At 39.6% G+C, this 12,988-nt stretch overlaps 1 protein-coding gene across 3 annotated transcripts in view; it reads left to right on the plus strand.

Moving 5' to 3' along the window:
• The window catches only part of LOC124556784, a 191,495-nt gene that overhangs the window by 107,950 nt on the left and 70,557 nt on the right, over positions 1-12,988 (plus strand). For all 3 annotated transcript variants that reach the window (XM_047130792.1, XM_047130794.1, XM_047130793.1), the window contains one exon: positions 12,499-12,670. In XM_047130792.1, the coding sequence (XP_046986748.1) occupies positions 12,499-12,670 (172 nt within the window). The remainder of the gene's footprint in view (positions 1-12,498; positions 12,671-12,988) is intronic.

A 12,988-nucleotide genomic window follows, 5' to 3' on the forward strand; every position in this document is an offset into this window, starting at 1 on the left:
TGGTAAATGTAGTGCAGGTGATACGGTACTTGGCATATTAATTGTCAACAATGACTACAGCGGGTCCTCTAGAAGACATTTGCAGTTCCAAACGGCAGTCGTAGAAGGTGGAAGATTGGTCAGTTTTTAAAGCAGCCCTTTCCACATTGTGGGTGTGAATTTCTTCTCACCACTTCATTTACTAGATGCGAAACTTGTTTTCTTTGTATCGTTCTCCAATGGTACCATAAATTAATACTGAGTATTATTCTTGCCTCGTTCAGGTCCATTACATTTCGTTAGGGTCTTATGTTACCAGTAGGACTAACAGCATGCTTTGCGAATACTGTAAGTGGTTCCAACAAGAACAGGAAGCCAATGACAACTTCGTGAACACTGTAATATGGCCAGATGAAGCAGCATTCCCTCTTGAGGGTGTCTTCAGTTCACACAATGCCTACCATTGGTGTGTGGTTAACCTGTACGTCACCTGCGACTGTGGATATCAAGTTTGCTTTGGTATCAATGTCTGGGCCGGAATATTGAGTAACAGGTGTTTGGGCCATACATATTGCCTGACTAGTTGACTGCACGAAGATATCATTCATTCCTCTCAAACTATCTTCCTGATGCACTGGAAGATCTTCCACTACATGTTTGGCAGAGTATATGGTTGCAGCACGATGGTATGCCTCCACACACTGGAATTAATGTGCGACAGTATTTGGACAGAACATTTCCAGGGAAATGGTTTGGACAAGGAGGTCCAGTTGTATGACCACCGTGTTCACTTGACCTAAATCCCCTGGATTTCTTCATGTGAGGACACCTGAAGGAGCACGTATACTCTACTCCGCCAATGAATATGGAAGAATGGGTAGTGCTTGTTCATGCTGCTCTTTTTACTGTGGATGCAGATTTTCTGTGAAGGGTCCAGAGCTGCGGTGGATTGCGCAGCGGTTGGAGGTCGCTTTGGGAATCTGTTGTTCTGAGGACAAAGTACTCTGTTGTGAAGGTCATGCGGTCATTAATTTGGACATTGTTACTGTCACCGCTTGCTAATGTGCGTCATCTGAGCGCTCATATTACATGTAGTATAAATGACAAGTAGATGTGTTATTTTACTGTGCTGTCGTCTTTAGCGTCTTGAAATTGATAATGTTTTTGTAGTTATTTTGCCCTATGACAAGTCATTTGTTTCAACTGTCTCTTTCTTATTTGTCTAATCACATGTTTGTTATGTTCAACATTACAAAATGTTGTAAATTTAGAATACATGTGACCTAAGGAATGGTGTATATTATAGTATGAAATGTCAGAATGAAATTAGCAAATAAGAAAAAAATGCGCCCCAACCCAGGGTCGAACCCTTGACCTGCATGCTAAACCGAAACTATCCACTGCACCAACTGCACAGCACGATTATTGTTTGCTGACAGAGGCTGTTAACATACAAATGGTTACAGCGTTGCCAGATTTCCACTTTTTAACGTCCATTTTCGGCTGGATGTACTCGCTGAATGAAATTTTGTGAGAGACCTATTTTCATCACTGGCATGGAAGGAGTCACGCTGCGAAGCCCGAGTGCGCGAATTTCGCTTCACCCTGTGTAGTAGACTTAGGGAGAATGAAATATTGTTACTGTAGATTTAATAGTAAGGCCTACGCCCGAACTTTGGGGAAAGTAATGCAAATGTCTGCTTCTTTTATATATATAAAAATCCTTCATATCTTCTGAAAATATTTTTCTTAAATGAACATTATTTATTGAAGATGATTTGCAACAACAGTAATATATTTCAAAAAATTCATCACACAAAACTGTATTAATACTTTTTTATTACTACTACTGATTTTGGTAATATATCATCTTCTCAGTATCTGTATTAACCAAAAGAAAGCAAAGCCAACTACAGAAAAATGTGGACATATATTGTTAGGTTAATGGCTGTATATAAAGTAGTACATACGAAAAAGATTAATAGTACTTATTTGTTACCACAATTTCTGCCATGGAAATCCTCATTTTCATATAAAATCTTCACAGTTGTCCATATAAAGAAAAGTAATAAATGCTATAAGCATAGAAAGGCATAGGACTCATTAGGACAGTGAGTTCAAAAAATTTAAAATTCTTGGTTCTTTAAATTGTTTGTGAAGCTAAATTCGCTACATACACTACACAGTAAACATTACACTGTCTTAAACCATGTAGTGAACACACTGTGATGTGATTTTCCAGATTGATTTGAAGGCAGAAACATTTTGTTCCAAGGATTCTAGCAATCTGTACAGTTGGTTATTTTGTTTTAGCACAGAGGGGGAGCTTAAGGGGGCAGATATCTTGTGATGTAGATGCAGAAGTATATGGATTTTGAGCTTCCAGCTACTTGTTTGGAAAGCTGAAGGAAGCTCACTACAGCAGACACAGTTAGTTTTTATTGCTGTGTCTTCTTGTAGTGTAATTTTGACAGTTAAGTTCTGTTGCCTTGAAGAAACTACAGTGTTCTTTTCTTTTGCTAACACTCTTCGCTCTCTTCTATTGTGTTGGATAAGTGTCCTTCGATGACTCCTGCTTCATTTCAATAACAAATAGATACATCCGTCTTTAATTACAAGTTAAGATACCGAATATCATAATTATACCTGTTGAGCATCTGTTATTGTTCTTAGGTCTTCAACCATCAGGTTGGTTATCAGCAGTTCACTATGTATTTCTGTCTTTGACCTTCTTCTTGACAGCAGTGTAGGTGGTGCAGTTGGTATCCTACATGATCTAGTTGATGTATTCTAGTTTCATCCTTCCTCTCATACTTTTCCCTTTTACTCTCCTTTCAACAGTACTTTTAATGATACTATCATGTCTCATTAGTTGGCCAACTTAATAGTGCCTTCTGTGTTCACTTACCTTCGGGAGAAAAGGCTTCTCTTCATCCACTTTGTGGAGCACTTCTTCGTTGGATATCTTGTCTACCCAGAAAATTTTGAGCATTCTGCGGTAGCGTCACATCATGAAGATTGTTGTTTTACGTTTTCTGATTCTCTGAGTGTCCATGTATCACTTCCGTACAGCAGCACACTCCAAACAAACGTCTCTATTAGGTTTTTCCTAAGATGTTTGTCTTTGCTGCTGGACGTGGAAAGGTTTCTCCTCTTGTTAAAAGCAGCTTTTGCCTGGTTTGCAATATCCTTCCTTGACCTTCCATATTATGTATTTTTACTCCCTCTGTGAGCAGTGTCCAGTCACTCATTGTTGTGTGAGCACTGGGCAACAGTGTTTTGTCTGCTCACCACTAAGATTTTTGTTTTACCTGTATTTATTTTCATATTATAGGAAGATCTGAGAGTGGTTTCCATCTGCGCCAGCACCATTTCTAATTGTTCTGCATATTCACTTAACACTGTGATATCACAGCAAATCTCAGCATGTTTTTTTCGGACCATGAATTTCAATTCCTCCTATGGCTCCCAGTTTCTCCATAGCTTCATCTGTTGCCCCCTGAATGTATCCATTGAACAAGACAGGAGAGAGTGAGCAACCCTGTTGTACACCCTGCTTAATAATAGTAGCTTCTTCTTGATGTTCTCCACACCTTATCCCACCCACCTCTTCTCTTCTGTCCTTATACTTTATGCCAATCTCTCTCAGCTTTTTAAAAGGCTATGTGACCAGTCTACCCTATCAAATTCTGTTTCTAAGTCGATGAAGGCGATATGTGTATCTTGACCATCCTTTATTCTTTCCTCAAAAATTAATCATGAGCTGAGTATTGCTTCTCTAGTGCATACACCTCTTCTAAAGCTAAACTGGTTGTCCATTATCAATGCATCTATCTTGCCTTCTGTCTGCCATAAAATGATAGAGATCAAGATCTTCGAGGCATATATTACCGAACTGAGAGTCCTGTGTTGTTCACATCTGTTTGCAGTGCTTTCGTTGCTACTCTTGATTTTCTTAGCATTCTCCAGTTCCAGATCTTCAGTATTTCCTGCATAGAGTTTTTCATGGTATTGTTTTCACCTTCTACAATGCTTCTGGCTCTGTTAGAGAACATTATATACAGAGCCTTCTATTCCTGGAATAGTGTGATGTGCATGTACAAATGTTCTGAACATGAAGGTTTTACAGGCACCTGCCATTGATTCCAAGAGCAGATTGAATGTACTAGTAGGTGTGTTGGATGGACACAATGTGTTGGCACTAGAATGCATGCTTCTTTGTCTCAGTCAGCTGAAAACTCTTGTTGTGGTTCCATGTTCATATAAGTGTCTCTGAAGCTTTATAAGTACAAAAATTATTATTTATTTAACAGATGCGTGTTCTTCAACCTTACATTGTATTGCAACCTGTTCTGTGGTTTATTCTTTCCTAGTGCTGGACTGCAGTTCTTTCCATTCAGGCCTAATTGTGCAAGGCACGTCCAGAAAGTGAGGGTACTGTGCCTTCTACACTCAAAGGGAATTTTTTCAACAGTTGCCAGTACTGTTCTCAAGGATAATGTGTTGGCAGTAGAATGCATTGTTGTTTGTCTCAGTCAACTGAAAACTCATGTTTTGGTCCCATGTTGAAATAAGTGTGTCTGTTCTGAATCCCACCAGCTGTGAAGTGAAGAGCATAATCCAGTCTCTTCTTGCAAAGGGAAATGTGCTGTTTCAGATTTTTAATGAAATTGGAACTGTTTATGGGTGTGGTGTGTTGAATCATACTGATATGTACAAGTGATATTGTGAGATTAAAATTGGCAGAATGATTGTTCATTATGAGCAAAGGAGTGGGTGTCCGTCAATTATGACTGATGACATGAAATTTTTCCTAAATATATTGCCTTTTCAATTGACTTTAGACAAGATGAACACAATGTTTCTGCATTAAGTCATTACTGAAACATATGGTTTTCAAAAATTATGTGAGAATTGAATACCAAAACCATTTACCAATCAATACGAAATCAACAGTATTGTATCTTCAGGGATACTTCACAATCGGTTCAAACTGGAATATGAACAATTACTTGACTACTGTTACTGGTGATGAAAAGTGGGTGATCCACTAGAGCCCTGAGGTGAAAAGACTATCCATGTATTGGCGACATCCCTCCTCTCTGTCAGTGCAAAATTCAAAACCCTTGTTTTGACCTTAAAAATCATGGCCTCAGTTTTATGGGACTGTAAAAAGGTTTCTCCTCTCTGAATTTTTTGCCCAGGGGAAACAGTTGATACTGTGCAGTACTGTGAAAGCTTAAAAGAACTTTGGAGTACAATACAGGACAAAACAATGGGATGGTATCAAAGGGATTGTGCATGTTGCGTGATAATGTACGTCCGCACGTAGCCAATAGTTGGGACATCATCAGCTACCCCATTCACAGCTCTGATCTGGCATCTTCAGGTGCCTGAAGTTGTTTCTATTGACACCGAGGTCCAGAGTACTGTCAAACAATGGGCCAAAGTGGTGAAGGGAGACTTTTTGAAAAAGGTGTAAGAAATCTCATCCCTCAGCTCATGGATTGGGAATGAAGCTGACACTGTTGAAAAACAATATTTCATGTAAATTTTTGAATTTGTAAGTTTTTCCTAAATATATTGTCTTTTCAATTTGTAAACAATTGCGTATTCGTAATATCTGGACAAGCCTCATACTCAGTTTTTGAACAGCTGCAGTGAAAGGAATGTAGTAGTCTAGCATGTAAGGCATATGGACTGCAGAACTGACACAAAGATGTTATTTAATATATACTGCTCAAGTCCAGTAATAATAAAACGATTGTGAAAGTTGGAACTAACATTCTGGGGATGAAGTTTTCCTTTAAAGAATGTATGATTAAGTTAGTGCAATTTTTCTGTACCAGATCTGATATTTGCCTCTCTCTCTTTTTTAAAAAAACAGAGCGATTTACTCCAAAAAGTTTCTCAGTTTTAACCACAAAACTTGAAGGATTACAGAAAGTGTGGATTGTATACATTGTTGTACATGCTTTTTAACTCTTACTGTTATTCTGGCTTAATAGTCACAAATTTCCATTACAAGCATTCTTACAAGAAGAAAAATTGTGTCCTGGTATATAAGGGGTATATGCCAGGAACATGAGCTGATTAGCTGTGTAGGAATAATAAACATGAAAATGAAGAGTTTTGTTTTTCAGGTATCGTACATATGCCTTTCATTTTTCTATGTAACCACACTTTAATTCAAAAGCTCTTTGCTTCACAACAATTCTTTTCAAACCCCCTGTTAAACATTTTCTTTTTGCATTCATACACTGACTTACATTTGTTGTCTCTTTAAAATAACCTATTGGCACGAAACTGGCTATTAATGTAGATCCAATAAATAGAAATTAGCAAATAAAATGGTAGTTTTAGTGTAAACAGAGTCATTAACCATTGACTTAGAAGTGTGTTGCCTGGTATTTTTGTCAACATGGCACTGAAATGTTCAATTTCTTTTTCCTCAAACTGTTAAAATGTAATACATGTGTTGTGGTGCTGGAAGAGATTGGTGATACTCACAGGGTACATGATCATTGTGAAAACAAAATTATGCTGGCGCATGCAATTGTGAAGGATTGTAATTTCAGAGTAACCATTGTTAATTGAGTGTATTTTGTTTCATTTTTCAAATTGTTTAAAAAAGTGCTTGCAATGTGAGGGATCTATAAAGCCTTCCAGAAACCCACAAAAGGCACATTATACACTGAAGAGCCAAAGAAACTGTAACACCTGCCTAATATAATGTAGGGTCTCCGTGAGCATGCAAAGTGCCTCAACATGACGTGGCGTGTCTGAAGTAGTGCTGGAGAGAATTGACACCATGACTCCTGCAGGGTAGTCCATAAATCCATAAGAGTACGAGGGGCTCGAGATCTCTTCTGAGCAGCACATTTTAAGGCATCCCAGATATGTTCAATGATGTTCATGTATGGGGAGTTTGTTGACCAGCAGAAGTGTTTAAACTCAGAAGAGAGTTCCTGGAGCCACTGTGTAGCAATTGTAGACGTGGGGTGTCACATTGTCCTGCTGGAATTGCCCAAGTCCATCAGAATGCACAGTGGACATGAATGGCTGCAGGTGATCAGACACGATGCTTACGTACATGTCACCTTTCAGAGTCATATCTACACGAATCAGGGGTCCCATATCACTCCAGCCGCACACGTCCCACACCATTACGGAGCCTCCACCAGCTTGAACAGTTCGCTGCTGAACCATGGAGAATCCATGGATTCGTGAGGTTCTCTCCATACCCACACATTTCCATACGCTCGATATAATTTGAAACAAGACTCGTCTGACCAGGCAACATGTTTCCAGTCATCAACAGTCCAATGTCGGTGTTGATAGGCTCAGACGAGGTGTAAAGCTGTGTGTTGTGCAGTCATCAAGGGTACATGAGTCTGCCTTCAGCTCCAAAAGCCCATATCGATGATGTTTCGTTGAACGGTTCGCACGCTAACACTTGTTGATGGCCCAGTTTAGAAATATGCAGCAATTTGCAGAAGGGTTGAACTTCTGTCATGTTGAACGATTCTCTTCAGTTGTTCTTGGTCCTGTTCTTGCACGATCGTTTTCCAGCCGCAGCGATGTCGGAGATTTGATATTTTTACCAGATTTCTGATATTCGTGGTACACTCTTGAAATGGTTGTACATGAAAATCCCCACTTCATTTGCGATCTCTAAGATGCTGTGTTCCATTGCTTGCGTGCTGACTATAGCACCACATTCAAACTTACTTCAATCTTGATAACCTGCGATTGTAGCACCAGTAACCAATCTCGTGATCAAAAGTAACCGGACACCTGGCTGAAAATGACTTACAAGTTCGTGGTGCCCTCCATCGGTAATGCTGGAATTCAGTATGGTGTTGGCCCAACCTTAGCCTTGATGGCAGCTTCCACTCTCACAAGCATACATTCAATCAGGTGCTGGAAGGTTTCTTGGGGAATGGCAGCCCATTCTTCATGGAGTGCGGCACTGAGGAGAGGTATCGATGTCTGTTGGTGAGGTCTGGCATGAAGTCGGCATTCCAGAAACATCCCAAAGGTGTTCTATAGGAATCATGTCAGGACTTTGCAGGCGAGTGTCGTGTAACCACTCCGCCACAGGCCGTGCATTATGAACAGGTGCTCAATCGTATTGAAAGACGCAATCGCCATCACCGAATTGCTCTTTCACTCCACACAACGTTTTCCCATTGTTAAATTGTCCAGTGTTTACACTCACTGCACCAAGTGGGGCATCCTTTGGCATTTACCGGCTTATGAGCGGCCACTTGACCATGAAATCCAAGTTTTCTCACCTTCCGCCTAACTGTCATAGTACTTGCAATGGATCTTGATGCAGTTTGGAATTCCTGTGTGGTGGTCTGGATAGATGTCTGCCTATTACACATTACGATCCTCTGTCAGACAACAGATGAGGTTGGCCTGTACACTTTTGCGCTGTATGTGTCTCTTCACATTTCCACTTCACTATCACATCGGAAACATTGGACCTAAGGATGTTTGGGAGTGTGAAAATGTCGCGTACAGACATATGACAGGACACCCAATCACCTGACCAAGTTCGAAGTCCGTGAGATCCGCGGAGTGCCCCATTCTGCTCTCTCACGATGTCTAATGACTACTGAGGTCACTGATATAGAGTACCTGGCAGTAGGCAGCAGCACAATGCACCTTACATGAAAAACGTATGTTTTTGGGGGTGTCCGGATACTTTTGATCACATAGCGTATCTCTGTATTTGAATATGCATGCCTATACCAATTTCTTTGGTGCTTCAGTGTAGGTTCCTGAACATAAGTTTTTCTCTTGAGGCTAGTTTTTGTAGGTGGACCAGGATTATTATTTTGCAGTGTGAGTCTTCTGTATGAGCAATGACATTCGAAAATCACACGTCGTAAACCTGTGCCACATGAAGTAAGATTTCCTGTAGTTTACTTGACAGCATGTGACACCATCCAACCAGGCACTGTAGGCTGTATTCTTTTCTCTCAGTGCTATCTGCATTGGCCAGTGAGGAGTCTTGTCAGTATATTGCATCACAAACTGCAAGTGGGGCCATGCTACAAAGGTGCTCAGTAGGCAGTGCATGACCTGACAGGGCCTTTTAATTATCTCGCTTGGCTCCTCAGTGCAGTGATCTTCAGTCCAAACATTGGTTTGATGCAGCTCACGATGACAGTCTGTCATGTGCAGGCCTCTTCATATATGCATGACTACTGCAAGCTTCATTCACTTACTGTAGCCACTCCTTGGTATCCCTCTACAATATTTGCCCCCAACACTTCCCTTCATTAATAAATTGATGATTCCTTAATGAGTCCGGATGTGTCCCATCAATCTAGCCATACTTTTGGTAAAGTTCTTCCACAAATTTCTTTCATACCCAATTTAATTCACAGCCACCTCATTAGTTATTCGATCTACCCATCTGATTTTCAGCATTCTTTTGTAGCACCACATTTCAAAAGCTTGTATTCCCTTATATAAACTGTTTATAGCTCATATTTCACTGCCTAACTAGGCTGCACACAATACAAATACCTTCAGAAAAGACTTCCAAAAATGTTATTTTATGTTCAGTATTCTTTCTCTTTTTCAGAAATGCTTCTCTTTCTGTTGCCATTCTGAATGTTATATTCTCTCTATTGTGCCAATTGTTTGTTATTTTGTTTCCCAAATAACAAAACTCATCTACTACTTTTAGGGTAGAATTTCCTAATTTAATTCCATCAACATTGCCTGACTTGACTTGGCTACATTCCATTACCGTTGTGTTACTTTTGTTGATGTCCATCTTAAAACATTTTCCCAGATCTTATCCATTCCCTTCAACTGATTTTCCAAGTTCTTTTGCTGTCACTGTCAGAATTACAATGCCATCAGCAAACCTCAAAGTTTTTATTTCGTCTCCATGAACCTCAGTTGCCTTTCCTAATGTCTGCTTGGTTTCCTTAACTGCTTGCTCTATGTACACTTTTTGTAATATTGGGGACAGGCTACAATCCCCCCCTCCCCCCCCCCCTCTCTCGCTCTCTCTCTCTCTCTCTCTCTCTCTCTCTCTCTCTCTCTCTCTCTCTTCCGCCCCCCCCCTTCCCCCCCCCCCTCTCTCTCTCTCTCTCTCTCTCTCTTCCGCCCCCCCTTCCCTCCCTCCCTCCCTCCCTCCCTCCCTCCCTTCCTCCCTCCCTCCCTCCCTCCCTCCCTCCCTTCTCGACCACTGTTTCCCTTTCATTTCCTGTAGCTCTCAGTCTGCTTTCTGTACAAGTTGTGAACCCCCTACTCCCCGTATGTTAACCCTACTTCCTTCAGAGTTTCAAAGAGTGTAGTGCACTCAACTTCGTCAAAATCTTAAACTAAATCTACAAATGTTATAAACTTAAGTTTGCCTTTCTTCAACATATCTTCTAAGAGAAGTCATAGGGTCAGTATTGTGTTACGTGTTTCTATATGTCTCCGGAACCCAAACTCGCTTGGCCAAGATCGGCTTTTATCAGATTTTTTTCATTCTTCTGTGAATAATTTGTGTCAGTACTTTGCAGTTGTGATGTATTAAACTGATAGTTCGATAATGTTTACACGTCACTGCTTACTTTCTTTGAAATTGGAATTGCATTCATATTTACAAAAAAATTAAGTATTTCACATGCCTCATATATCTAGCACACCAGGTAGAATTGTTTTGTCATGGCTGGTTCCTCTAAAGTTCTAAATAATTCTGAGGAAATATTGTTTATTCCAGAGCTCTTGTATTGATTTAGGTCTTTCAATGCTCAGTCAGATTCTTCACGCTCTGTCATGTCTCCCATCACATACTCATCTGCTACTTCTTACCTTTCTATGATACTGTCTTTAACCTTGTATACCTTGTATAAATCTTCTATATATTCCTTCCATCTCTCAGTCTCCCCATCTTTACTTAGTACGGGCTTGTCATCTGAGATCTTAATATTCGTACCAATGCTTCACATTTCACCAAAGGCCTCTTTGATTTTCCTTCATGCATGCTTCTATAGCTTTGCATTTCTCCTCTAGCCATTCCTGCTGTGCCACTTTGCACTTTCTGTCAATCTCATTTTTTTTAGATCTATATTCCTTTTTGTCTACTTCATTTGCAGCATTTTTATATTTCTCCTTTTGTCAGTTAAATTCAGTATCTTGTTTGCTATCCATTTATTTCTACTGAGTCATGTCTTATTCTTCGTGTGATCCTCATTTGCCTTCACTATTTCGTATCTGAAAGCTACCCATCCTTCTATTTCGCTACTACTATCCCCTGTTTTCGTTACTCATTGCTTAATTCTATTTTTCAAACTCTTCAACAACCTCAGTTCTTTCAATTTATCCAGGTCTCATCTCCTTATTTTCCTACCTCTTTGCAATTTACAAGTTTTAACCTACACTTCATAACCAATGAAATATGGTCAAAGTCTACATCTGCCTCAGAAAATGTTTTACAGTTTAAAATGTCATTTCAAAATCTCTTTCTTTTTCTGTCTGAAACCTTCCAGTGTCTTCAGATCTCTCCCACATATACTAACCCCTTCCATGGTTCTTAATTCAAGTACGAGCAATGATTAAATTGTACTGTGTGCAAAATTCTACCAGGTGCCTCCTCATTTTATTCGTTTCTCCTCGGTCTATGTTCCATTGCTATTTGTACTAAAGTGCAGAAGGAGAGGATTACAGCTTCAGTTAAAGTGCTTAGTGTGTTGTCATTATTATGCTGAAAAAACTCTCAGTTATTATAAGATACATCTGCACCTGCAACAGCATTTTACTGCCAAACAAATTGCTGTAGGCCATTCACTATGATAGCTTTGGCAGGTGAGGTAGTCAGCCACATTGAATGTGAGTAAACTTAATGGTGAAACTGCACCATGTGGTAAAGACTACAAATGAGGAAAAATTGCCCCCAGCAGTTCATAACATTTAAAATTTTGAACTGTTTTGGAATTGAAACTTCCTAAAAGGATAAATGATTCAGGGTGAAAATTTCACTTTCCTGGTTGTACACACCATGAAATTGAAATTGCCAATTTATATTCAAAGCATGTCACAATTTGACTGGCTTTCCCCAATTCATGGTGCCATGGCATCATTTCTCATGTAATAAACTTTGTATAGTCATATGTTTCACACAATTTACAATGTGTTACACAGTCACACTAATACACCTAACTGCTGATCAGACTTCATTACTGCTAGGAGTTCCAACTTTCCCGATTATTTTAATGTGCTGTTACTCAAATGCAAACAACTGTATGATGATTATTTGGAAGGTATGTGTCCAACACATCATTTGAAGTTTGTTGTCTTCTGGAATTTAATCAGGATTGCCAATCAGTTGGGATTTTTAAACTCTCATGATTTTGGAGTGCTCCTATTATGATCGAGCTTAAATCGCAAATGAACCAAGAATTTTTCTTAAAAGCATGGGTCATGCCCTGCTTTGTAGTATTTCATTACATTATAGTCTTTCATGTACATAGATGAGTTTTAAAGTGTGAATTTCATTTTTAGCTTGCGTGGGCCCCAGGTAAAGGAGTGAAGGGGAAAGAGTGGAAGGATTACTGGGAAGTTGATTTAGGAGTATCTTACATTCCTTGGGATAAGCTCACTCAAGCAGCAGATTTAGATGCTTTAGAAGAAGGTGGCATGATTGATGAAGAAACTGTGCCTGATTTTCTGAAAGGTATGTATTAATATTTTCATATTAATTGCACCATAAACTACACTACATTTGATGTGATATCTTCAGAAAGTGCTATTCTAATGGTAACATGTGACAGGTTTCTTCACTGTTTGTGTCTCAGGTCAATTTTCATACAGGGTGTACACAATTTTTTGGGGGAGGGGGGGGGGGGGGCGGAAGAGGAGGAGCAGTATTCCTTGGACAAAAACTAGAAAAATGAGTCGTTATGTCTTTGTCATTCCTTAAAGAGTCCATGGGAACATAATGTTCCTTCATGTTCTTAAAAGTTATTGATGATAGAGTGTTTTATATAGTTCT

The sequence above is a fragment of the Schistocerca americana genome, chromosome X, assembly GCF_021461395.2.
Source record: "Schistocerca americana isolate TAMUIC-IGC-003095 chromosome X, iqSchAmer2.1, whole genome shotgun sequence".
Lineage (NCBI taxonomy): Eukaryota > Metazoa > Arthropoda > Insecta > Orthoptera > Acrididae > Schistocerca > Schistocerca americana.